Source organism: Sodiomyces alcalophilus, assembly GCF_042370955.1.
Source record: "Sodiomyces alcalophilus JCM 7366 unplaced genomic scaffold ACRALscaffold_8, whole genome shotgun sequence".
Classification (NCBI taxonomy): domain Eukaryota; kingdom Fungi; phylum Ascomycota; class Sordariomycetes; order Glomerellales; family Plectosphaerellaceae; genus Sodiomyces; species Sodiomyces alcalophilus.
The window spans coordinates 946,176-971,707 of NW_027263539.1; the positions used below are offsets into that span (position 1 = coordinate 946,176).

General features: G+C 49.6%; 11 protein-coding genes across 11 annotated transcripts; 5 read left to right on the forward strand and 6 right to left on the reverse strand.

The window, feature by feature from the left end:
• Nucleotides 1-539: 539 nt before the first annotated feature.
• ACRALDRAFT_212980 (uncharacterized protein) lies at nt 540-1,179 on the reverse strand (the record flags this gene model as incomplete). The annotated part of the gene is made up of 8 exons (XM_071023982.1): nt 540-553; nt 594-647; nt 689-714; nt 757-853; nt 898-917; nt 955-1,018; nt 1,047-1,081; nt 1,157-1,179. The coding sequence occupies 8 exons, from the start codon at nt 1,177-1,179 to the stop codon at nt 540-542; spliced, it is 333 nt and encodes a 110-aa protein (XP_070871622.1).
• A 1,341-nt stretch (nt 1,180-2,520) lies between these two features.
• On the forward strand, nt 2,521-4,580 carry ACRALDRAFT_1083287 (uncharacterized protein; the record flags this gene model as incomplete). The annotated part of the gene is made up of 5 exons (XM_071019429.1): nt 2,521-2,838; nt 2,892-3,105; nt 3,210-3,610; nt 3,686-4,056; nt 4,129-4,580. The coding sequence occupies 5 exons, from the start codon at nt 2,521-2,523 to the stop codon at nt 4,397-4,399; spliced, it is 1,575 nt and encodes a 524-aa protein (XP_070871623.1). The 3' UTR covers nt 4,400-4,580.
• Nucleotides 4,581-5,253: 673 nt separating this feature from the next.
• Nucleotides 5,254-6,442, reverse strand: ACRALDRAFT_1072495 (uncharacterized protein; the record flags this gene model as incomplete). Its single annotated transcript, XM_071017987.1, has 5 exons — nt 5,254-5,444; nt 5,523-5,839; nt 5,934-6,040; nt 6,143-6,307; nt 6,401-6,442. 5 exons carry the CDS (start codon nt 6,440-6,442, stop codon nt 5,254-5,256), a joined length of 822 nt encoding a protein of 273 aa, XP_070871624.1.
• A 1,475-nt stretch (nt 6,443-7,917) lies between these two features.
• On the forward strand, nt 7,918-10,074 carry ACRALDRAFT_1058457 (uncharacterized protein; the record flags this gene model as incomplete). Its single annotated transcript, XM_071015945.1, has 7 exons — nt 7,918-8,121; nt 8,210-8,272; nt 8,337-8,440; nt 8,546-9,432; nt 9,498-9,653; nt 9,718-9,986; nt 10,057-10,074. 7 exons carry the CDS (start codon nt 7,918-7,920, stop codon nt 10,072-10,074), a joined length of 1,701 nt encoding a protein of 566 aa, XP_070871625.1.
• A 73-nt stretch (nt 10,075-10,147) lies between these two features.
• On the reverse strand, nt 10,148-11,180 carry ACRALDRAFT_212984 (uncharacterized protein; the record flags this gene model as incomplete). The annotated part of the gene is made up of 3 exons (XM_071023983.1): nt 10,148-10,229; nt 10,949-11,095; nt 11,149-11,180. 3 exons carry the CDS (start codon nt 11,178-11,180, stop codon nt 10,148-10,150), a joined length of 261 nt encoding a protein of 86 aa, XP_070871626.1.
• A 41-nt stretch (nt 11,181-11,221) lies between these two features.
• Nucleotides 11,222-12,246, reverse strand: ACRALDRAFT_1072497 (uncharacterized protein; the record flags this gene model as incomplete). The annotated part of the gene is made up of 4 exons (XM_071017988.1): nt 11,222-11,584; nt 11,676-11,804; nt 11,879-12,108; nt 12,141-12,246. The coding sequence occupies 4 exons, from the start codon at nt 12,244-12,246 to the stop codon at nt 11,222-11,224; spliced, it is 828 nt and encodes a 275-aa protein (XP_070871627.1).
• A 782-nt stretch (nt 12,247-13,028) lies between these two features.
• ACRALDRAFT_1077798 (uncharacterized protein) lies at nt 13,029-13,952 on the forward strand. The gene is made up of 2 exons (XM_071018688.1): nt 13,029-13,478; nt 13,555-13,952. Exons 1-2 carry the CDS (start codon nt 13,215-13,217, stop codon nt 13,897-13,899), a joined length of 609 nt encoding a protein of 202 aa, XP_070871628.1. The 5' UTR covers nt 13,029-13,214; the 3' UTR covers nt 13,900-13,952.
• Nucleotides 13,953-14,374: 422 nt separating this feature from the next.
• On the reverse strand, nt 14,375-16,383 carry ACRALDRAFT_1058459 (uncharacterized protein; the record flags this gene model as incomplete). Its single annotated transcript, XM_071015946.1, has 5 exons — nt 14,375-14,834; nt 14,916-15,289; nt 15,357-15,515; nt 15,672-15,914; nt 16,021-16,383. 5 exons carry the CDS (start codon nt 16,381-16,383, stop codon nt 14,375-14,377), a joined length of 1,599 nt encoding a protein of 532 aa, XP_070871629.1.
• Nucleotides 16,384-17,447: 1,064 nt separating this feature from the next.
• Nucleotides 17,448-19,328, forward strand: ACRALDRAFT_2113249 (uncharacterized protein; the record flags this gene model as incomplete). The annotated part of the gene is made up of 5 exons (XM_071023630.1): nt 17,448-17,658; nt 17,851-17,937; nt 18,009-18,295; nt 18,453-18,674; nt 18,759-19,328. The coding sequence occupies 5 exons, from the start codon at nt 17,448-17,450 to the stop codon at nt 19,326-19,328; spliced, it is 1,377 nt and encodes a 458-aa protein (XP_070871630.1).
• A 642-nt stretch (nt 19,329-19,970) lies between these two features.
• ACRALDRAFT_212990 (uncharacterized protein) lies at nt 19,971-20,728 on the reverse strand (the record flags this gene model as incomplete). The annotated part of the gene is made up of 4 exons (XM_071023984.1): nt 19,971-20,012; nt 20,185-20,304; nt 20,631-20,667; nt 20,703-20,728. 4 exons carry the CDS (start codon nt 20,726-20,728, stop codon nt 19,971-19,973), a joined length of 225 nt encoding a protein of 74 aa, XP_070871631.1.
• A 251-nt stretch (nt 20,729-20,979) lies between these two features.
• ACRALDRAFT_1065689 (uncharacterized protein) lies at nt 20,980-22,358 on the forward strand. Its single transcript, XM_071017202.1, has one exon. The coding sequence runs from the start codon at nt 21,040-21,042 to the stop codon at nt 21,952-21,954; it is 915 nt and encodes a 304-aa protein (XP_070871632.1). The 5' UTR covers nt 20,980-21,039; the 3' UTR covers nt 21,955-22,358.
• The last annotated feature ends 3,174 nt before the right edge of the window (nt 22,359-25,532 follow it).

Here is a 25,532-nt window from a genome sequence, read left to right on the forward strand (position 1 = left end):
TTTTACTCATCGCCAAGATACAGAACATATCTGACCTCGAGACATCCGCGACGCGATCGCAAGCCTGCACACCGAGACCAAAGCCGCCAACGAAAAGGCAACCCGAACCACGAACAACCTCCGAGAAGAACTGAACAAATCTATAGCGCACAACACCACCGAGATCAAGGCGAACACCGATGCAGTAAAGGCAGCCAAAAATACCGCCAAGGAGGCGCTGGAGGCCAACAAGATGGCTCTCAAGCTGGTGAGGGACGCGAAAGCACTGGGACCGATGAATCCGAGCAACATCGTGCATACGTATGCCAGTGTGGTCGCCAGAGGAGGACTAGCAGCTAGCATCCATAACCCACAGAACCAGAGAACGTCACACGTGCAGACTCAGCGCGAGATCTTCGTGAACACTAGAGACCCAGTCACAATTGCCAACCTGCGAGCCATCAGCCCACGCAGCCTCAAAGCCCACGTAGACCGCGCCATTGAACAAAGCAGCAACGAGAACATTGCAACATAGCTAAAGACAGTATCTACTAACCAACTCAAAAGCGGCGACCTCAGCATCAAGACAGCCGCAACAGCAAACATGGAAGCACTCCGCCAGTTCGCCGAGGACTGGGAACACCGCATCGGCAACAAAGCCGCCTTGCCTTGACCGCACAATCAGACATTCTACGAGTCTTCGTCCGACAGAGGCCTTCTCGCTGCATATACGTTCTGTATTGCACAGAGAAGGAGGTTGGGATAACTTACTCTCACCGGTCCTTCTCCCCCTGTGGGAATTGACTGGTCGCTGACTCGCTGCTAGATCGATCTTGATGGACCCTCATAATCCACGCCTGTCTATCTTTCAACACTCGGTTGATGGGTTTCCTGATGCCCTGGGTTTTTATATCACACAGGCGCGGCTCCTTCTGCTCCTACATTTTCATGTTCACATCCATTACTATATCCCACGGCTTGTCCCATCTTATACCGGCAGCAATTGTGCCATTTCCATTTCTCAGTTTTTGTTTACTACCTTGTTAGTCCGTGTTAAAAGCGGTCACCAGGGGGCTGACCATTGTCCATAGTTGCGTCATGACTTGAACGTCAGCGGACAGAAACGAGCAAGAAGAGCCCGTTGAAGGGCAAGGGGCAGTCGAGCACACAACAACACACAGGTGTACCAAGGTGTACCATTCACCTATACCTTACGTGTACATACCTACACAATGACGAACGTGGTTTCTTCGCACTTTGCCCTTCGCTTCGCCCATCCCTCATCGCCCACTCTGTGTCGTGACTCAATTCCACCCCAGTCGTCTATCCCATAGCCCATCATGGCGTCCCACAAAGCGTCTAGGTATTCTTATCTGTCGTTGAGCATGACCGGTCCTATTGACTGTGCCGTTATCGGAACGGCCCTGCTTAATACCCCTTACTTTAATAAGGGCACGATGGAGACTAGGGTTGTTCTTACTTTACTTGTTAAAGAAGTCTTACAGGCAGACGCTTGGTAAGAATGAAGTGTCGATCACGGGCTGTTTACTACGTACAGGTATGTAGAAGAAACATGATGTGTTGCACAGGGCACGGAAAGGAATCAAGAGAATGGTGGTTGACTTTGGAGACGGTCTCCCCTGAACCAGCTGATGTAATCATCCATCCACACGGTGAAGAATGTTGTACACAGTGGAGTAGGACGTGACTTCCTCGGTAACGGGAAGGCGTTTGGACCATCAATGAGGGACCCACACTAACTCAGCTTACGTATGTAACTGGCACACAGCAACTCTCAGCCCAGCCACGGCCTGTAATATGATCAGTTTATCTTCTTCAATCTTCTCGTTCGATTATTTCACATCCTTGTCATCCAAAAAAAAAAAAAAAAAAAAAAAAAAAGCCCGATGCGACAGTCCGATGGCAGGTGGAGATGAAGCGAATATTCGACTTCAACGACCGGAACCAAAAGCCGTTATGCTTGATCGTGGGCCGTCTTTCACTCTCGCGTGGGAAATGTGGTGGCGCACCCGAACACTTAGGCAGAGTCCAACTGTTCAATGTTCCATGCCCGAGAATTGTGGCTGCAGGGGTGTTGCGGCTCGGGGCCTCGGTTTCCCCCGTGTGGTTGTGGCAACACGCGATCGAGCTAACTCCAGCACCGTGGAACAGGGATAGCTACAGAGCGGCTGGGGCGAAGGATCATGGATGATGGGCGAGGCCCAATTCGCATGGCCGTGGTGTTCAGGGAGAGGCTTCGGCGACGACCCCGAAAATCTACACTGGGTTCCTTATCCCGCCTCGATGCGCGTCGATGGGGTGACAACGTGGGAAGGGTTCCGTGGGTGGGACACGACCCCTTTTCAACACCGAGCTTGATACTCCCACACTGGTTGCTAGCTCGGCAAAGGTGTATAAAACGAACCTCTATAAATCCTCTTCTTTCCCTCGAAGCCTAGAGACTCCAGAGCAGCACTGGACATTGAGAGCACGGTCTTTTTTTCCTTTCTTTCTGGCCGAGTCATTCCCAACACATCAAGAATGGGTGCTCCTCTTCGCCGCCTGCTCTGCGGCCTCACCTTACTCCAGGCTCTCGTGGCAGCTTCCCCCCTGCCACAGGGCGTTCCTCGTTACTTCCGGAGGGAACCCTGTTCACCTCGCGAACTCCTACTACGGCAGCTCCAGCAGGATCTGGCAGACGAACTGTCCGACGGTTCCCTCATATTCGGTCCCTCCGACCCCGCGTGGGACGAGACAACCAGGAGATGGCAGCAGTTGTCCAGGCCTGAAATCCAGGTCGTGGTGCAGCCCGCAGAAGAGTCGGACATTTCAAAGATTGTCAGTGTCTACCGGTCATACGTGTGTCGGCGACTTTGGAATCCAGAGCTGACAATGTATTATATATGTCTTAGGTCGAGTACTGCAGTGACAATAGCATCGATTTCCTGGCCGTCAACCGTGCCCATGGCTTCATCGCGACCCTGGGTACCTTCAAGGGGGTCCAGATCGACATGAAGCAGCTGACTGGTCTCACCATCGCAGCGGATGGAAAGTCAGCCTTGTTTCAAGGCGGATCGCATGCAAAGGAAGTCATCCAGACGCTCTGGGATCAAGGCTACGTTACGAGTGAGTATCATCCTGCATCGCTATCCAAGACACTATTTTTATTCGGGAGGCCACGCTTTTGGATACCAGATGTTAATCAATTTTTTCTTCTTTTTTTCTTTCAGCTACCGGATCAAACGAGTGCGTTGGTCTCGTAGGCCCTGCCCTGGGTGGCGGTCACGGACGCATGGAGGGTCTTTACGGCTTGATCAGCGACAATATCCTTCACATGAACGTTGTCTTGGCCGATGGCACGGAAATTGGGGTGAATGAGACGAGCCACGAGGAGCTCTTTTGGGCTATGCAGGGTGCTGGTCACAATTTCGGCATTGTGACCAGTCTGAGACTCAAGATCTACCCAGCCCAGTCAGCCACTTGGCACTGGCACAACTATTACTGGACGGAAGACAAGCTCGAGGCAGTATTTGAGGCGTGGAACGATCTTCTAGACGGCGGCAATGGGCCCGCCCTGATGGGCGCAAGCTACGGTCAAATCTCTTTCGATCGATCTATTAACGAGTACGAAGTAAGTGCTTTTGATTTTCACGGCCCCTAGCTTTTCGTGACCTCAGGGCTTTGATATCTGACTTTCTTCCTTCAGCCCATCCTTTGGTGGACCTTCGCCTACAACGGCCCAGCCGAAGAAGCCGAGGCATTCCTGGCCCCCTTCAACGCGATCGAGTCCATCTCGGACGAAATGGGCGACGTCCCTTATCCCGAGATTGTTGATCCTCAGGATACCAACCAGGCTGGTTGTGGTTCCGGCCAGTTCGCCTATTCCTCGCTCCTCCTCCAAAGCTTCAATGTCACGACGGAGCGTGAGCTTTACAATCACTTCAACGAGACCGCTGCGCGATATCCCGAACTCGCGACCTTTGCCCGTCTTTATCACCAAGGTTATGCGACAAATGGGTTACGCCAGGTTGATTACGACTCGACCGCGTATCCCCACCGCGACGAAATAGTGTTGGGGTACGTCCCCACCCCTCTCCTTTTTTTTTTCTCTCTTTCTTGGATCTATCTTACTGACGGACATTATTGTAGCCTGTTCTTGACTCTGGTTCCGGATGACGCAGACGCAGAGATGACGGAGGCCGCCTGGACGTGGGCCAAGGAGTCTTGGGACATGTGGCAGTCTGGACAGCCTGGCCGCGAGCCGGCGACGTACGTCAACTATGCTACCGGCTACGATTTCGAGACTCTGGAGGGTATTTACGGACGTGAGCCATGGCGTCTTGAGAAGCTGCTTCGGCTGAAGGCTGAGTACGATCCGAACAATCGCTTCCGGTTCTACGTGCCTTTGGTCTCTTCGTGAGCATTTCAATAGTCGTACGGTTAGGGTCAAGTCCCCTTGCCCTTTCTTTTTTATTTTTCATGTTTCTTTTGAACCACCGATTTCTACTTCTTCTCGATTTTGTTAGTCGAAGGTGTATGTGTGTGGATATACTTAGACTGTCTTCAGTACTCTAGCTTAGATGAATGTTAGTAGCCAGATTTCGAAAATGAGGCATAGGTCCCCAGAGACATAGTGCTGGCTATCTGTCATATATGGTGATACTGTAACGTGCGGTACCTTAATCTTCCAAGGTGCATCAATGGCCTTCAAGGTCTGCAACAAGGTACTTCACCACGTGTATTCGCCATAAGGCTAATGCAGGGGATATGTAGAAGGACTGTCTAGAACATGGATGACTGCCGCCGTACTATTGGAGACCAATCTGGTAGCCCCGTAACCCAATTTCAAGAGACGTACAAAAAGCACCACCTCTGTATAGGTATAGATTACGGTCCACTTCCATGGTCCATGCCACTCATCAGAGGCTTATCCATGGCCACAATATCTCAAGAAACTTATATTGAAGAGCAGCATGCGATGACAAGTCGGGGTTCGTATATGAGGGTCACGTTGATAGCCTGGGGACATTCACAATTTCACATACGTATGCACAATTCCTGTCAATGGGAAGACATATAACAAAGTCTACCTTGGGAATATCTCTGAATATCGAATTATGGCGTTGCTGCATGTTACGGCCCTGGTAGACCGTTCTTGGTGAAAGGATATTGAAAAAAAAAAATTGCATGTTCGATGTATACTAGTCCAGTGTCTATAAATGTTGACGTTTCCTTACTCCCCCACCCAAACTCCCTGTTTTCAGCTTAGCTAGATTACAGCCACTGCTTGTTACCAAAGTGAGAAAGGAAGTCGCCGCCCTTTCCGTCTTCGATGGTGGCATTCTCCCAGACCGACTTAACCGCCTCTGCGGATTGCACGGGGGTATCCGGGCCCTTAAAGTCAGGGGCGTACTCGAGGAACTTGGTCATCAGAGCACCGACGTTTTGCATTTGCGCCGGAGTGGCTATTAGGAGAAGCGAGAACATGTCAGAAATCCTGTTCCATGGTGTTTATAAATAGTGTGAGAATGGGGGAAACATACCATCCTTATAGTGGCCCACATCCACGACACCGGGGCAGACGCTCAGGAAAAGAACGCCGTCCTTCTTGTACTGGGCGCTGAACTTGGCGGTGATCATGTTCATGGCAGCCTTGCTGGAGGCGTAGAGAGAGCCGGGCTCGACATCGTACTTATTAGTGAATTCGGCGTCGGCGAAGCCGCTAGAAATAACAACGACCTTCTTGGCGTTGCCCTTAAGGATCATAGGCATGAATAGGTGGTAGAGGTGGACATTGCCAATAACGTTGACGTCGTACAAGGTCTTCATGGTCTGGTCGACCTCCTCGGGCCGGTCACCCCTGTTATTATGATTAGTCTGAGGTCGGGCAAGGAAAAAAACAGAAAAGAAAAGAAAAAAAGGGGTAATGCAAGTTTGGCAACGGGAAATCATACAGAGTTCCAATAGGATCGTAGGCATCGAACATCGACACGAGACCCGCGTTGGCGACAAGGTGATCAAGTTTGCCGCCGGTGATCTCGGCTGCTTCGGCAGCTGCTTTCTAATTACCATTGAAAAGCGTTTTATTAGCAAGGAACCGCCAGGATGGGGGTGGAGGGGCTGGTGATGGCTGACCAACACCCCGGGAGATTCGAGGCCTTACCTTAAGAGTCTCGTACTTGGTCATATCGCCTTCCAGGATGTGAATGTTGGAACGATCCTTCAGCTCGGCATCCTCCGAGATCTTCTGAAGGGTGGCGGGCTTGTTCCGAACGATGCCGATAACGGTGTTGCTCGGATCCCGGGACAGGACCTCAAGGAAACCGTACTATTGGGCGGTTAACACACATGATTAGACGTGGCTTTCTTTCCATGGACCGTGCACCATCACCACCGTCGTCTATGGATGTTGAAAACTCACCCCGAGACCCTTGGAAACACCGGTGACGACGTAGCTGGCCATTTTTGGGGTATAATGAAATCGAATGAGTTAGTTGTGGGCTGGTGAATCGGCTATACGTCAAATTGTAGAGAATGAATAGGATGTCTAACGAACAAAAAAACAAGAGCATATAAACCTGAAGTTTGGTCGCCTTATATCACCGTCTTGATCGTGAATGAACCTCATGTTGGCTGGTAGCTTCCCGGATGATTGGTAATTCATCAATGGCTGCCGCCTAATAGTTGCTTTGAATGGGATTTCGAGAAAACTTGCATAAGTAGGTTGTATGTACAATACTACAATACTCGTTGGTAGATGCTAGCGCCGGGAGTTCTAACACCATTTGATAGGTGCTTTACAAATAGTTGCCGATATTCGTCTGCCCCATAGCTCGTGCATATTAAAACAAGGGTTGTACTCGTTGGTACTTCGTAGATGCTAGCGCCTTTTACAAATAGTTGCCGATATTCGTCTGGCCCATAGCTCGTGCATAGGTATTAAAACAAGGGTGGTCCCTGAACCCCCATCCTTTTCCAACTCCACTTGGAGCAACCGCCACATCGCTTAATCCCTGCATCGATCCTTGCTTGATTGTGCCGTGTCCTAACCCAAATCAGACGTCGACTATCCATACGTTGTACAACGTATGTACGTTGCATATGTATAACGTATGTACAGATGCATTCCCAAACATTGCTTCTCTGTCTTTTCTTGCAGTTTCCCATGTCCGCCCTATTATCATCACCTCTGCATTTGCCATCAGGGGATCCCTGTTGCTGCGAGTTGCCCTACGAAGCGGTTCCATTTCCGTGACATTTAGTCGCTGATGTTGTTATCTAAGTTTCGCGCTTCGCGTCCATGGACTGTATGTACGTTGTATGTACGTTGTATGTGCAACGTATGTATGTACATTGTTTTGTATCGCAGCTCTAAGTCTAGCCCTGTAGATTACCAATGAGCGCTCATCGGACAAAGAGCCAGGCTATCGGCCCCTATGTCCGAACATTAAATGGAGGATTAAGTAATACCTAGTAAGTAATCCTGATACTTCAACCGAAAATGTGACATACAACGTACATACGCGACGGTCCGTTTTTAGAACTTGTATTTGCCTTCAAACAAGGATCATGGCGTATTATGGTGGATTGATGCATACTCCCATCACCTTCAAAATGTGGAAAAGATATGGAATATTCCATGCCACGTTGAACCCCGTTCGACATTGTCAACTGCCAATGAAAAAGACAGTATGCAAGGTACAATGCACGAGGCAGAGACGCAGCGTGTGGCTGAGACCACCGCCCTTGCGAATGTGTGGCCCTGTCTCTCGGCGACTTTTCTTCCCCAGAATGTCTCAACTGATATTGTGATACCTTGGCGAACCCTGTTCCTGCTTTGTCCTTTTCTGGTTTACACTCCCTTCCGTTCAAAGTTCAATCTCCTCATCTTCTTCCGAAACCCTGTGTTTGCCATATTCCCGTCCTCCGAAGCTCACCATGACGGCAACCACCGGTGTTTTTACCAACCCTGAGGTCGAGGAAAAGCCCAAAGTCGAAATACCATCCTCAACAACCGTTCAGAGCGGTGACGATGGGTCTGCCAGAGACCAGCTTTCGAACACCGCCGCGTCGACTCCCGCGACGGATTCCGAGCGGGAAACAAAGCCGCCAGAGGATGTGAGGACGCTTCGTGGTCTCAAGGTTCGTGTTCTTGCCTCCACCCGACTCGGGTGCAGTAATTGTCGCAACGTCGTCCGAGAAAACTGACGAACCGTCTTCCGACCATCAGTGGTTCTTCGCCTACACTTCTCTGCTTTCCACCACGTTGCTGTATGCGCTCGATGGTACCATTGTAGGTGAAATAACTAGAAACCCTTCAAGACTGCAAATGCTCAACTCGCTCGCATCGACTGTAGGTCGCGGCCATGCAACCCGCTATCCTCGACACCTATGGCGAGACCGAAAAGCTGCCATGGATTGGAGTGGGAATGTTTCTCGGAGCCTTGACCGTCCTACCTATGTAAGTAATCCGTTTCGTTTGTTCTTCCAACTTTGTGCTCTCACCAATGGCGACATGTCCCGCTAACCAACGTTCCTTTCCTCCTGCCTTTTGTCCCGAATGCAGTGGAAGAGCATTCGGAGTCTTCAACGTAAAGTGGCTATTCCTAGGTCTTGTCATCCTCTTCGAAGTCGGTAGCGTCCTCTGCGGCGCTGCGCCCAACATGGACGCCTTCATTGTCGGACGAGTCATCCAAGGCATCGGCGCATGCGGCTGCTATCTGGGTGCCGTGACGTACATCTCCATGACCACCACCGTCCGCGAACGACCCCTATACCTGTCCGGAATCATTGCCACCTGGTCCATGGGGAGCGTTCTCGGGCCTGTCGTGGGCGGCGCATTCGCCCAGAGCAGTGCCACGTGGCGCTGGGCCTTCTATATCAACCTGCTCATCGCAGCCGTCTTCGCGCCGCCTTTGATTCTTTGCCTGCCCAACATCGACCCGGCCGCGGATTTGACGTTTGTGGAGAAGCTCCTCACCCAGGATTGGGCGAGCATGGTCATCTTCTTGGGCGGCTCTGCCTGCCTGTCCATGGCTCTCACCTTTGGCGGTACCGTGTACGCTTTCGACAGTCGGCAAGAAATCGCCCTCTGGACCGTGTCCGGCGTCCTGCTCATCGTTTTCGTCCTGGTTACCGTCTATCATCCGCTGGTGGAATATCGACACAGGCTGTACCCCATCCACTTGATGAAGAGTATGGAGCTCAACATTTTACAATTTGCCATTTTCATGGCTGCCGGTTCCATGGTGACCAGTCTCTATTATATCCCGCTGCTGTTCCAGTTCACGAGGGGTGACGGGGCCCTGATAGCCGGTGTACGACTACTGCCGTTTCTGTGCGGGATGGTGTTTGCTTCCGTCGCGAATGGCGCCTTGATGCCGAGGCTGGGGTATTACATGCCGTGGTATGTGCTGGGCAACGGTCTCATCCTGATCGGCTCTGCACTGATGGGTATGTCCAACACACCCCTCCCCATCTTTTCTTCCAATCTGCACTCGCCTAACGTACGACAAAAGTTACCGTCGAAGTCTCAACATCGGATGCCCACATCTACGGCTATACCGTTATTCTAGGAGTTGGGTGCGGTTCTTTTTTCACATCAGGCTTTTCCGTCGTCCAAGCTCTTGTTGAGCCTTCCGAGCTCAGCAACGCCATCAGTTACATGGCTATCGGTGCGTAAATATCCCGTTCACCGCCATCGCCCCAACTTGACGAAGCTAATTTTGGTCTCAAAAGGGCAAACGTTGGGCCAAATCATTATCCTTAGCCTGGGGGGCTCCCTGTTTCAAAACATCGGCGCGCAACGGCTCAGCAAAATTCTTCCAGGTGTCTCGCAGGAGGAGATTATCGAGTTGACCACGGGGACTCACAGTACTGTCTTCGAAGCCCTGGACAGCGACCTGCAGGCCCAAGTCGTACACACAGTAACCATGGCAATCCGCAACGTATTCTATGTCCTGCTTGCTACTGCGGCGCCAGGATTGATCGGATCACTATGCTTGAGTGTGAGTATGATCCTGGCCAACACCCGTTATCTTTAAGCCTCAGTCATGATTGCTGACTTCACACGTGTAGCGCCGTAAGATATATTGAGGGTTTCGCATTGCTTTTACTGCTACGGGATCCTTCAATCTGAGTTTATGAATAGACTTTACTTCTGGCTTCATTACATTGGGACATTCTTGTTTTGTAGGACATTCTTGTTTTGTTGGATATTCTTGTTTGGTCCATTCTGTATAGTCTTGAGACTGCATAGATAGAAATTATAGACGCCTGGCTAAGAACTCTTCGATGACCCGTTTATCTAGTCCCTATTCTAGGCGCCATTTGGATGTTGGTATAGAATGCCCTTGTCCTAGAGCTCCTACATCTAAAGTCATACAGCCGAGTTAGCACTATACTCTTTCGCCTCCCATAGAGCTACGGCATCAGCCATTGCTGGTTAAATCCAATTGCCCTAGTCGGAATATCCTCACCCTAATTTTAGTAGATTCACACCGTCGAATTTAAGGTATACGCCTAAACAGCGTTATAGGCAATTATACATTATATGTATAAGATATCCGCCTAATTGATCGTAGCGACGATACACTTAATTAATCGTAACAACGATACACTCAATTAATCGTAACGACGATACACTCAGTTCATCGTAACGACGATACGCTTAATACGTGTCTGTAAGTATAACGTATCTTAGTATAAACGAAGTCGTGGCGGCTACTATTAGGCGTTATTAGTACTGCCCTAGTTAGAATAACCGTATATAATCCGTAAATAAAATTTATAAACGCTATATATCTAGCAGTTTCGTATACAACTATTAACTGGCCATTCTCTATAACATCATAAATTATAGTATATAAGGGTTACTAACTCTATAGTCGGCGTATATATAGTAGTCGACTATTACTATATTTAGAAGTTATTATAGTCGGTCCTATAAGCTGCCGTATTAATCTTCCACTGCGCCTCTTGTCTCTGGGATTCATCATGAATAAGATGATAACAGCGGTCAATGTAACCTACAATAACGGTGCGCGTTTCAGTGAAGCTGGGAAGCATTCGATTCATTGGCTTGATCCCGTGTTCAACCTTATTCATCACGAAATTACTACAGCCACGATGGAAAGAGACAGACATCACTGAATACTATCTGGTATTCACGTTGGAATGTAGATCAGACAAGAAAGTTGCATGAGAGATATAAATGTAGTAGAAACTATGATACTACTCTATTCTAGTTGGCCTTGTCACCCTCGCCATCGGCATACTCGGAGTATTCCTTCATCAGATGCCCCATGTCAAATTCGAGAGCCTTTCCATTGACAATGATGGGCTTGACATCCAACATGACAAAGAGCATACGAGCCGGCTTCTCATCGGAGGTGTTGCGCCAACGGTGCATAGCGCCACGGTTGATGGATACATCACCGGGCCGGAGAACCCGCCTGTAGCTGCGATCGTCGCTCAACGTCAACTCGATCTCTCCCTCGCAAACCGTGCCAATGCCGAGGGTGAGGGCACGATGCAGGTTGGATTCGGTGCCGGGAGCAAAGTCGATCATACGGACGACACAGCCATTGGGAATATGGAGAGCAGGCTATATATACCCGATAGACGGGATCGAGTCAGTCAATGGACATGCAAAAACCCAGGGCGTGTATAGCGAGAGGTGACATGTGCGGACGAACCTTGTTGTTCTTTGCGTATTCAATGTCGGCATCGTCAGTGAGCTCGACGGGGTTGCCCTTGGCGCTGTAGATAATGTTTTGGGCAGCAGCACCGCCCAACATAGCGTCGCGGTGGTCGCCATGGTCCGACTGATCAGATGAGGAATGAGCAATGACACCCGTACAGGTTGAGAGCGGGGAGGAGATTTCAATTCTTTTCCTACCACTAAGAAGACGGGCTCTCCCTTCTCATTGTGTCCGGTGATGTAGCGGTTGGGCTCACGAAGGCCCGGAGCGGGAAACCCAGTGCAAGGACCCGAAGTCGACCCTGTATTGGACATTTTCGATATCTTCAACTTGGACGGACGAACGTAAGGACAGAGTAGAGTGTGTGAAGCAATAGAATCGTGGGACGTGCAAGAGAACTGCTGTGACGGGACTGACGGGACAAATCCTATCAACGGTACAGGGGAAGCTGTTAAGTACTTTTAACAACCGGCACGATTACATCGATGAGGACCATGGGTGATTCATCAATGCTGGAGGGGAACCAGGAGGGGTTGCTCAACCCCGCGGTTCTGAATGTTTCCATGTCGTAAACGTGTCCTACTCAGGATCCATTTTTTCATGACTTTCCATCTTGTTCTTCATTCTTTTCAAATTCACGGTATGTCAGGCGAGTTACCGATCGTCAGGCCGTTTGGTATTCATGCATCGTCAACGTCGTTGCATATGTGGGACATGATGCCGTACAAACTCAACACGGGTACGGGATTCGGAGTTGCCGTGTGGCGCTTCCGTGAATTTTAGCCCAAATAGGAAGTCCGGCTGTGGGTAACGGTGCGGGGTAACTACCCTGTGCCACGTGCATGGGTCCCCAATATCTACCCGCCCTATGCAAGAATCCTACGAGGTGGAATGGGGGCAGGTGGAGAAGTACCAATGTGCCGGTCCCCTCGTGCCGCAAAATCTAATGGGCAATGGATGATGGATATTAAATGCATGTAAGCAAATCCCGGTCAGGGACCATGTAGGCAACGGCACATATGCAGCTGAAAGGCTGGACTCGGTTGATACAGGCACTCCTTATTCCATTCCCAGGGTATCACGGCTTATATCGACATCGGTTACCCTAGCGCCCTAGCCCAACTGCGCCGGGCGTTTCGACGCCGCATAATCGCCTCAACAGGTGCAGCGGGATGAATACGACATGATCGTCGGGAGGGGGAGAGGTCGATCTTTCCTCCGTCATCATCTACATATCGACATGCAGCTATGTGTGCCGCACCGACATGCGAGTAACTACCCCGCCCTTTTTTCGGGGAGTGTCATTGAGGGGTCGGAGGTCTGATTTCCCGCTTCGCGTTTCTCTTTTTCGTCCGTTGAGATTCCCGGGTCAAAGAAAAGCGAGGGGTAAGTGAGTATCTATCTTAGATCTGTCCGTGTTCAACAGCGCGAAGAAGTCAGAACACAACTTCATCTCCCTTATCACCTTATCATCTGTGTCCAAGTCAAGAAACGAAACTACTCAGCAGTATCACAACGCCCGTCTAAATCAAAATGGCTGACAACGGAACCATCCCCCCGACTCCTCTCCCCGAATACTACGTAGGGAACTTCCCTGCGCCGGGACTGCGCCAGATCGTTAGGCACATCACCGGCAACACTCCAGATGGCCAGTCGCGTTTCCTCATCTCGGACCATGGCGAGCATTACCGCTACATGGTTGAGAACCAGGCAGTGGCCAACATTCTCTACTCTACTAGGGAGAACCCCGTTGACTTGAACGACAATGTGGACATCATCAAGGCCCGTGAACAGGAGGTTAGTTCTGCCCGCTTCTGTCCTAAACCAGAGGAAAATGTGTTTTTGGTTTGCCAACGAGAGATTCCATGACCAGCCTCCCTTCCACTATCCCAATGGATCCATCGTCCGCATGATCGACTTTGGCCCCGGCGTCGCGTCGCCTCTCCACCGAGCTCTGACGATCGACTTTGGCGTCGTTATCGAGGGAGTCTTTGAGCTCACTCTCGACTCGGGCGAGAAGCGAATTATGCGCCAGGGTGATATCTGTGTCCAGCGGTCCACCAACCACGTATGGAAGAACATCACCGGCAACGGAACCTTGCCGGGACGCATGTTGTTCCTTTTGCTCGACGCCAAGGAGGTCAAGGTTGGTGGTAAAAAGGTGGAGGGCGATCTGGGCGATTTGCAGAAGGAGTACGAAGGGCGTGGTACCTACTGATTTTGTCCATATCGTCTCTGCGTATATAAAATCGGATTTGAAAACACTATGGATTTCCTGCACCTGAACCATGCTGGTTTGTGAGCCGTCTCCAGTGGCTGCCATGGAACATGCGTGTTTCGAGATTTGATGTTATTCCAAATGCTCTATAAGGTCCAGTCCATTTTTTTTTTCTCTTTTTTCTTTGGTTGCATCACTTTTGTTTTGTCCTTGTGATTGATTTATTTTATCGTACATCTGTTAATTCCTCCTCCTCTCTCGGACTACAAGACAGATTCGAATTCTCGTTGCCCAAGTCCGTCATACAGGTCTGCTGACATGCGAAAGTCCCAACATCACCCGTTTTCAATGCGTCACAATCGAATGGAATCTTGTTCTAAGCAGCACTCTCGCACGATTGATATGTATCATAACCATTCTAAATCATCTGATGTATGCTACACCCGGTCTCGAACCGTGGAGGAACGCGTCTTGATCACTCAGAGAGCTGCTCATCCTTCCAAATCAGCCCCTCCGGCACAGTCTTCCACTGGCCGTTCCCGTCAAGCAGCTTTGCCACTTCTTCCCACTCCTCCCTCACAGATTTCTCCTTAGAAGCACTCCTGGGCACAATCCTGGTTGGGAAGGGCTTGGGAAATACCATGACGCCGTCGGCTATCTCGTTCATATCCGGGATAAGCTCCTGCTTGGTAACGGGGTCGACCGCCCTTTTGAAGTCAAACGCCCAGAGCAGGCGCGAGATGGCCAGATAGATCGAACGATCGGCAATGTGCATCCCCGCACACCTGCGTCTTCCTGCCCCGAAAACGAAGTGGTCCCGCTTGGTCGGGTCTGGGTTGTTGGCCGAGTCAAGGGACGTCTGGTGATCGTCTATATAGCGCATTGGGTCGAACTCGCGTGGAGACGGGTGTCTCTTAGGGTCCATATGTACTCCCCTATTCGTAAGGTGAAGAGAACAAAAGTCAACACTCTGCAAAATGGAGGAGAGGGGTGAACAAGCTGAGTGCACCACTCACCAGACGTTAAGTATTATCGTAGCGTCTTTAGGAATTCGATATCCAAGATATGTGTCATCTTGCGTGACTCTGTGCGGTACGCCCAGCAGGAATCCGGGCATCCAACGCAAGCTCTCTTTGGCGCAAGCGCGGATATAGGGCAGGTCGTGTACATCGTTGAGATCAGGCAACCGGTCGCCACATACGCGGTCGAGCTCGGCTTGCGCCGTCTTAGCCACCTCGGGGAAGATGACCATCGCTTGAATGAAGCCGACCAAGATAGCCGCCGTCGTCTCAGATCCAGCTTGCAAGATGGAGCCGCTGATATATGCGGCAAGGTCGTCGGTGAGTTGTTCGGTTTTTTGAATCTTGACGAGATCCACGCAAATACATGGCTGTAGTCCCGAGCATCAGACAACTGAGATCCAGTGGGCTCGCTTCAGGGGAAATGACTCATCATACCTGGGCCGTGCCGTCTTTTAGACCTTGTTTAGCCTTGAGATAGTGCCCCAGGAACAGAGTCTTTTCTCTCTGGTGTATCTCCCTGCCTTCCTTTTTGATGGGAAGCACGAAATCCGGCAACTTCCTTAGTATAGGCATGAGATCTAGTAGCGCGGCAGTCTAAGAGACGAGAGAAATCAGCCCTGGCAGTCGAGGAAGGAATCCGCTTTGCACTCACCCGGGACCCAATCATCTCCGAAGTTCGATCGAAAATCTGAGAAGAACGTTAGCTTTCCGTCCACAGGATCGAAGTCTGGATCATGACGCAAAACATACATCAAAGGCCTCCTTGAACCTCTGGTCCTGGATACTCGTGGTACGAAATCCGAATGTCATTTGAGTAGTCAATGAAGCCGTGTATCGACGAACATGGTCAATGAAATCGTCTGGGTCCTCTAAGAGGCCAACAAGCATGGCTTTGTTCTCGAGATCCTGGTAAGGGACGTAGCTTCGTGCCGCCACAACACCGAGAATTCGATGAACAAACTTCCTCGCCATCTTCCAGATTCCATTGTTTGGCTATGAACCCCTCGACCGTCAGTAACCAGGACGCTCGCATACTCGCCACGTCCTTGACATTGGACCGCAGCGAACATGAAGAGGGACAGGACGGCCTTGCACCCACCATGAATAGGACTCGGAGTCCGCCACTTAGAATATCTTGGGCGATGTAGGCTTCCGGTCTCGAGGAGTAGATATTGCCTCGCTTGTCTACCAGGTCTTTGATTGCGCGATCAGAGCTGAGCACAATCATGACCTTGGTTCCCAACATCAGGGAGTAGACCGGCCCATACTCGCGTGCCCATTTTTCGAATTGTACGTGGCGTCTCTCCGTCGGAATTTGGTGCAGGTTGCCGATGAGAGGGAGAGTAGGTGGACCAGGAGGGTAATCTCTAGGCCGACGTCCGACTCTGCTCAACTGCCAGAGCACGGCCAGGAAGGCGAAAACGTACACCACCAAAGGGCTGGCGGCCTGTTGAGGAAGCATGTCGGTGATTTTCTCCATTTTCCACAAATTCTCCATTTTCCACAAACTCCCTAGTTCGGCGGCTTGGAGCTTGGAGTTGCTGTCCGAAAAGACCAATGGAACGGAACGGAGGGAGTTACATTTTCTACCGATGATTTATGCCTTGGATGATCTCGAGCCGAAGCGAACCTCCTTCATTTGCTTACGTGCTTCCGCCTACATCTTGTGGCGTTGAGCGGTAAGCAACACAGACGGCTGGCGAGGCGAGACCTGCGAATGCAACCTCTAACTATAGCACGCGGCACACTCACGGCTGCATGTATGATCTCGCCAGAGCCCTGGAAAGGGAACGGGAACAGGAACGGCTGAATTTGAAGAGATCTTACTCCGTACCTTATCGGGGGTTAGTTACATCATGCATGGCGCAATGGGTATCGACAAGATGTGGCCTTGTACGTACACTGAACGGCTCAATCGAAATAGGCACCCGATACGCGGGCCCGCCGACGCTAATGGGTCAGTGTAACGGTAGATAGGAAGATAGATGTATGAGATAGGCTATCAGATGGAATATGTATTTGTGCCCCAACCCTAGTGGCTGGTGGCACCCGCTGTGGCTTACGCCGCAATATCAGTAATCAGGGGTAGGATTACCTTGTGCATTAAGGGGTTATCTTGTTCCGCTATCGGAAGCCGGCACGAGTGGGGCTTGGGGACTACATGTACGTAAGGCTGGGTCGCAGTCTGCACCACATGCCCCCATCAATTCCGCTTTAACCTCAATACGCAGGCTGGAGGTGTTGGTGTAAAATGGGCAAGTCCCCCCTCCCGGAATGTCCCAATTTCTCGACAATTTGGCAGGTTTCCTCAGATCTCACCAACAAACCACTGCAACGCAACGAAACGGAGTCGATGATGACCTTGAAGGATGCCAATTCGAGTCACTTCACGTGGCGTGGTCGCACTGGTGTGATACCCCTGGAATTATATTCCTTTTTCATCTAGGGACACAAAGACAAATCTAACAGGTTCTGTCTGTGGTCGTTTTAGGTGATGCCAATCTCATTACGGTCACTCCCTATTGCATGGAGAGCGCCCCATCGGACCGCGACTCAAACATCTCCAGCATCCGACTGTCATGGCCAATTGCCGGCGACAACAGACGCTCTGTGGTTGGAAGGTCTCCGGAGTCGAATGGAGACAGAGAAGGAGACTCTTGCGATGCACGGTTCGTCCATGTTTCACATTGCGACATGGAGGCGCATTACCAGTTTGCAAAGTCGAAAAGAAGAGCCGGTGAGCCGCTGCCCCGCTACCGTCCCCCAGTCCCAACACGTTTTTTTTTTCTTTTTCTTGTTCCGCCCTTGTCCGTTGCAAACGAAAGAAGAACCGGCCAAGGTCTAGAAAATAACATCATGGACGATGGGGAACATGAAGCAGACCTTACTCAGCGCTTTGTTGCTTGTTGTTGATTAACACAGGTTACAGGACCTGGGCAGCAGCCTATTCTACAGATACCCCTGGCGTGGAATTCGCTGAAACTGGAGGTCGGAGCCAAAGAATTGCTGGAGCACTGTGCATCACCCACTCTCCACGTGTTGGGGACCAAAAGAAATTTGGCAGGTCCATTGACTGAACGAGTCTAGTCCAATACGCTGCTTCGCAGTCGCTTGCCATTTTCGGCCACGAGCCGACGGTTCTGGGTGATGTCCTTTGCCGGATAGCGCTCACCGGCAACACAGCCTCGTCCAGAGCGGCGCTACAGTCGTTGCTCGCCCTGTCCGCACTGCACCGGCGGCATGATGTGCATTCGCAGGCGGTGGAACTCAAAATCGCTGCTCTGAAGTCTCTGGCAGCCGGAATGGGGAACCAGATTGGCACCAGAGAGGCAATTCAACATGTTGCTGCAGGGATGCTGTTGTGTTCTTTCGAGGTCAGTACTAAGTACATAGGTAGTCAGGGACTTTCTCCTCCTACCCACACCCCGCTTTTCCATATTCTCCGAAAACCTTCTCCCTGCCATTGCACGGCGGGCCCGTAGATTAATCTAGCGCTTTGACGTCTTTTGGCTGACTTTGCCCACTTATTAGATCCACCGTGCATCTTGTACCTCGAGCGACTGGATGCAGTACCTTCGTGGAGCCAAGGACATCATCCGGGCGGCGGGCCTTGACAAGATTGACCAGGATGCCGATTTGGCCATCTTGCTGGACTGGGTGTACTACCATGATGTACTGTCACGTTTCACCCTGGGCCACTGGCACAGAGAAAGCGCGGCCATCGCATCAAAGCCGTCAAATATACGGGCAGAGGTACGTTCTACATGAACCAATGCAGGCAATGGGCTAGTTAGGTACCACAAAACTGCCGAGGAAACCGTTCTGACGGATTTGCAGCCTTCACGTACCGCACCGCCCGCCTTAACTATGATAGAGTTGCTTTCGGAGATTTGCGACGCCATCTCTGCTGGACCGCCACCTCGGGCGTCGACTAAAGATATGGACGATCACAAGGAATTCCTGAAAATCCTCGACTGGAGAATCAGGAGCCTCGGGCTTGCCGGCATGGCGAATAATTCTCCACAGACGCTCCTCATGCTGGAATTGTACCAGCTGGCAATGCTGGTCTACCTGAACCGGGCGTCCGGCGATCTACTCAACCAGTCGGCTCGGACAAAACAGCAGATCGAGAAGGCTTTCCTCATGTTCCCCCTTTTAGAATCCTGTGACCGGCAGTTTCCGGTCTTCGTCCTAGGTTGCGAAGCCAAGACGGATGAGCAGCGAGCGGTCGTCCTCGATCTCATCTCGCGGACCGAACCCAGGAATTCCTCCCGGTCGTTCAATTATGTCAGGCTGCTGACGCAGGCCATTTGGGCCCAAGATGACCTAGCTGACGGAGACTTGGATTATTCAGATAAAATCAGTCGTGTGATTAGCCGGTGTTCTATTCTGCCTACATTTGTCTAACCCTAGATATATCATATGGGTGTGGCCGGTTTTGCTTCTTTGGGTGGTGTATTTTTGTCGGCGTTATTGGTACGTATCTGGGCGTTATTAGAATAAGGAGACGATTGTTTGGGTCCCTACAGCTACCGGGAAACTTTCGTACGAAGTACTCTCGACCTTGCAAGACGATTAGTTACGAATAGGTAGTAACCATTTTCTACGCCCACTGCAGACGTTACTTATGAGTACCTAATCAACCCACACGGAATCTTAACTAGAGGACGGTTATTCGGACTAGGGCACTACTAACAATACCTACCCGGGTTTAGGGGTTTATAGGTTAGAGCCCGATGACTGGTCAGACTGTCGACAGTCTTAGAACTTTATGTTGATAGTTGTACCTCTGACCTGGCTCTGGCCAGAGCAAAATCCTCTGTTCAAGCTCTGACCTACAACCCCCCTAACCCGGGTAGGTAGCTGCCGCCGCCCGCCACGGTCGCAGTACGTGCCTACGTACATAGGTACCTAGGTAGGTACAACCTACGTTGATATCAATTCATCGTCGTTCCTTCTTTTTCCACCACCTCTTCAACGCCTTAATTCCATCTATTGGTCGGTTATAAAGATGTCGATCTTACTACGGAGGATAGGCTACGTAGGATCCTAGATCATATTATGGTTCCAGCCAGTCGCGGGCGGCCGCAACTAATGCCAGAACAGGTCCCAGTTACCTTAATGCCTCGTGGGAATAACAGGAGGCCCCAATCCACCGCGTTACGTCGTCGTGATCCTTCGGAATAGGTATTCGAAGAGGAGACGGCGCGGTAGCGGCAGGAGGAGGTCGCGGCTCGTTTTTCTAAACAATAAGATCGTGGACGTGGCTGGGGTCGTGGCCGGGGTCGTGGCAGAGGTCGTGGACAACAGCGAGGTCGTACCGTAATTCAGTACCTAGGAGGAGCCCCGACGCAGACGGGATCTTAGTCAGATACGGATATGGCTATCCGCAGGCTACAGGAACAGCTACGCCGAGACCAGAATACGTAGTTATGTTATTATTATACGATAGCTATCAATTAACGATTACATCCAAACGATCAAAAACGTCAAAAACGTCGACGACGATCAATTAATGTTAACGTAGGTTATAGGTATATATGTACGTCGGTACGTACTACGACCGTGGCGGGCGGCGGCAGCTGTTATCAGTAGTGCCCTAGTCCGAATGACCGTACTCCTTAAGTACAACGTACACCTAAGGTACCTACCTATTAGTAGTCTGGTACAGGTAAATGAAGACGCCAAGCCGTTAGTTCTTTGGTGTACGGAGTGGGGTGTGTCAATCCAGGTCATAGCATAGCACCTAGCCATGTTCATAGGTACCGTCTTCGTATGTACTTCGTAATGGTTCCAACAGCTACCATGGGAGATAGCAAAACAACATAGGAGATAGGAAAACTGATAAATGCAGTGGCGGAGTTAAGGTCGTTGATTCGATAGCGGTCGTGCCGCGTGCCGCTTACGTTGTATTCAACGAGCCGAGCTGCGTCTGATTTCCAATTACCCCCTTTTCCCGACACTTCCAAGTAAAGTGATTTCCCTGACCTTATTTCGTTATCTTTTTTCCCCTCTATCTAGGTTATGAGCCCACTCCTCCCCTTTTGAGCTACCCCAACACGATCAAAGCTGCATCAAAAAAAAAAAAAAGAAGAAAAGAAAAGAAAACAAAATAATCATGGGCGCGACGACTTTTGACATCTCGCCCGAGAAAAGGGCAACCCAACGACAATTCTTTTATCGCCAGATCTTTGTCACACCCCCGCCAGTATCAAAGCGCGATGTGAATCTGAGCGGAAAGACAGCAATCGTCACAGGGTCCAACGTTGGGCTAGGACTGGAAGCGGCACGTCAGCTCCTCGACCTGGGATGCAAGGTTATTCTGGCCGTCCGCGACGAAGGCAAAGGCGAAAAAGCCCGCCAAACCCTCGCCCTTGGTCGAAATCTTCCATCTGACTCGATTGAGGTGTGGAAGTTGGATCTTGGGTCTTACGACTCCATCATGTCCTTCACCGAACGCACCAAGAGCCTGAAGAATCTCGACATTGCCCTTCTCAACGGCGGTCTGTTCAAGGTCCACGAGTCGTTCGCTTCAACCGGCTACGAGGAGGATATTCAGGTCAACTACCTGTCCAACATCCTCCTCGCCGTCTCCTTGTTACCAATTATCAAAGAGAAGAGGGTCGGAAGCGACCCCGGCCGAATCTGCCTGGTGTCCTCTGACATGGCCGCCTGGGCCAAGTTCGAGGAACGAACCTCGACACCGCTTCTGCCCGTCTATAAACAGAAAGCGAAGAACTGGGACATGGGAGACCGCTACGCGACGACAAAGCTTCTCGGCCAACTGTTCGTGACCGAGCTGTCGAAACATGTGCCTTCATCCGCCGTCACCGTGACTCTGGCCAACCCGGGATTCTGTGCCTCTGATCTTGGCCGAGACACCCACGGTCTCTTTCGCTGCGTCCACAAGATCCAGTCCGCCTTGATCGGCCGGACATGTGCTGTCGGTGCTCGCACACTAGTCCACGCGGTTACTACTGTCGGCGAACCGGGGCATGGACAGTACATTGAGGATGCGAAGATCCAGCCGTGAGCGACTATCCCCCCACCCCCTTTCCCTCCCCTCCCCGAGTTGTGTCTGGACATTGGGACTAAAAGTCGGGTAAGCACCCCGGCGACTAGTCGGCGTATACCCGCCGAGCTAGGTAAGACGGACTTAAAGGGGGCGCCCTTAACGGGTTAAAAGGTATTAGGCTCGGGTCTAGAGCCTCTATAAGCGTAGCCTAGTACGCGTACCTTTATAGGCGAGTACTATAACTATAGTAAAAAGGGTTACCGTTCTAAGGACTATTATAGTAATAAGGAATAATAGATAACCGATAACGGGGCGGCGAAGGCTCGCGCCCGCGTTAGTAACGTGTATACTATATATAATAACCTTAATAACGATATTCGGGTTAAAGAACTCTATTTATCGGGAAATAAGTCGGTATAGGTAATAAGGGGGCCGGACCTATACCTAATAACCGGCTAGCGATCGTAGTTAGCGAGGTGGCGAGATCTATAGCGATAGTAATCCGTTATAGAAAGGAGATTAAGTTTAGCGTGGATTTAGATACCTATATATAGGTAGATATTATTAGCCCGGCGTTAGTAGAACGCCTAAGGTTAAAGCCGCTCTTAGAGGTTAAGACTCCGGAGATCGAAGGCTTCGATAGCAGCCCGGCGAGGGTTCGCGGAGCGTACGGCCTGGCTTTCTATTTACTAGACGCAGAAGGGCGGCCACGCCTATTAAAAAGGGTCTTCCTATATACGGATTAACCTAAGGGTACCGGATAATTACTATTCTCGAATAATAGTATAGGTTAGGAAGGTATTATAATTAATACGGCCCGCCGAATATTTATCTACGGGCCAATCTTAATTATAGACCCCAAGCTATAGGCTCGCGAGGTTATTAAAAAGCGAGCGAAGGCGTATATTATATATATCGTTACCGCTACTACTATTATACCGGGGACGCCGGATATAACTATTCCGTTTATAGATAACGATAAGGTAATATATAGACTAGTCGTCGAATTACCGCCGGAAATCGCTAACTATTAGGACGTGTTTTCGGAGTAGGCTATAAAGGAGCCACCCTTACTAAAGGACGCTAAATACACGATTAACTTATAAGATAAGAAGGAACCGCTGTTTAGGCCGTTATATCCCCTATCTTAAGCCTAGCTAGAGGAGCTAAAGAAGTATATCGCTAAAGGGATAGCGAGCGGTCGTATCTAATAGTTAATAAGCCCTATAGGCTTATTAGTGCTATTCGTGCCTAAGAAGGACGGTAGCTTACGACTCTATATCGATTATCGAGGGTTAAACGCTATAACGATTAAGAATAGGTACCCCCTGCCCTTAGTCGGCGAGCTATTAGATAGGCTCGCCGGGGTAAAGTACTTTTCTAAGGTGGATATCCGAGATACCTATTATAGGATCCGGATTAAGAAAAAGGACCGCTAGAAGACGGCGTTTAGAACACGATACGGCCACTACGAGTACGCGGTTATGCTATTCGGGCTAATAAATACTCCGGCTACCTTTTAGGCGTATATTTACTAAGCGCTTACCGGTTTACTAAATATATATTATATCGCTTACCTAGATAATATCCTTATATATTCTATATTAAGGGAATAGTATATAAAGAACCTAAAGAAGGTTTTAGATCGGCTTTATAGGGCCTAGCTATACGCGAAACTATTAAAGTATAAATTTTACTATGACTAAGTAGATTTCCTAGGGTTTATAGTAACCCGCGAGGGTATTATAATAGACCCGGAACGTGTATATACGGTCGCCGAGTAGCCAGCGCCCGGGTTATTTTATAATATCTAAGTTTTCCTTAGTTTTACTAATTTCTATAAGAGGTTTATTAAGGGATACTCTAGAGTTACCGCGCCGTTAACTACGCTACTAAAAAGTAGTTAGGCGGGTAAAAAAAAGGGACTTTTCGAGTTCCCGGATAGCGCTAAGCGGGTATTCGAATTACTAAAAGTCGCCTTCGGGTCGGCGACTATTCTATAGTATTAGAACCTAGTGCTAGATATAAGGGTTAAGACGGACGCCTCGAATAAGGCTATTTCCGGGATCCTGAGTCAGAAGTATAAGACTAGATAATAACTAGTCGCTTATTTCTCGCGGAAGCTTTCCGAAATAGAGTAATAATAGGGTATAGGATAGCAGGAGCTATTAGCTATAATAAAGAGCCTTAAGTATTAGCGCTATTATCTTAAAGGCACGGGATAGGCGTTTATAGTGCTAACGGACTATTAGGCGCTTAAGGGCGTGCTAAACACGCCGGCGCGGGACCTTCGCGGAAGGCTCGTTAAATAGGTATACCGATTATCGTTATTCGACTTTAAGGTTTAACACCGCCCGGGTAAGATAAACCCGGTAAACGGCCTATTAAGATAGCCGGATTATATAGTGGATAAAACGCCGTATAATAATATACTTCCTACCTTATTATAAAGATTATAACTAGTTAGCGACCTCCTAATAAGCGTTCGTTAACGGATTATAAGTATCTATCTTACCTTAATAAATAACGCGGTAAAGATCGTATACGTTTAAGCCGCTCGGGTAACGCTACCCGAATATAGGCCTAGTAAATATAAGCGGGTATAGACTCTATAGGAGGGGGCCCTACCTAGCTTAAGAGAATATAAGGATAGAAGAGGGCTATAACCCCTACGTCCTATCGATAGTACCCGGTATATTATCGTCGCTACTATTACCCGCTCCTGAATATAAGATATAGGGTATAGGGCGATTACCTAATAAAGGGTCGCCGATAAGATATCGCTAACGCCTAAGGCTAATAAGGCTAGGGTTACTATAATACCGGATTAGTATATCCTATATTCTATGGCCCGAGAGCTAGCTAGGAATAAAACGGCAGGTCGGCGTATTATTAGCGAGGAACTAAAAGATCTAGTTAAAGGGCTATAGACTACTAACCCGGGTTATATATCCTTAATTAAGAATATTCGCTAAGGGACCGGAAAAAGAGCGGGGTACTCTCTCGGAGATAAGGATATACTATTATTTAAGGGACGGTTAGTACTACCTATATAGGGCGCCCTAAAGGCGGAGGTCCTGCGATAGCACTACGATAACCCTAGAGCCGGGTATATAGGAGCGAATAAGATACTCGAGCTGATTTTAAGAAAGTTCTACTAGGTAGACTTAGCGGCGGATATTCGCGATTATATTACCGTATATTCGGCGTGTTAAGGGGTATAGGTGCCGTGATATAAGCTATACGGTTAGCTATAAACGCTACCGTTACCCACGTATCCGTTCTAAGAGATTAGTATAGATTTTATTATAGGTCTACCGTCTATAAAAGGGGTAGACAGGTAAATATATAACGCTATCCTAATAATCGTTAACCGGTATATAAAGTACGCTTTATTTATTCCTATACAGAAAAACCTAATAGCACCCTAGCTAGCGGCGCTACTATATAAGGAAATTAAGTGCCGATTCGGTAGCCTAAAGGGTATAGTGATAGACCGGGATAAGCTATTTATTAGTTAGTTTTAGATAGAGTTCTGCTATAAACGGGCAAACGCTTAGTAACTATCTACCATATACTACCCGTAGACGGATAGT

Excerpts from the sequence above, each read along its gene's own strand:
- ACRALDRAFT_1077798 (XM_071018688.1), top strand. The coding sequence starts at position 13,215 with ATGGCTGACAACGGAACCATCCCCCCGACTCCTCTCCCCGAATACTAC. Across the intron at positions 13,479-13,554 it reads TCAAGGCCCGTGAACAGGAG|CCTCCCTTCCACTATCCCAA; the intron begins GTTAGTTCTGCC and ends TTCCATGACCAG.
- ACRALDRAFT_1065689 (XM_071017202.1), top strand. The coding sequence starts at position 21,040 with ATGGGCGCGACGACTTTTGACATCTCGCCCGAGAAAAGGGCAACCCAA.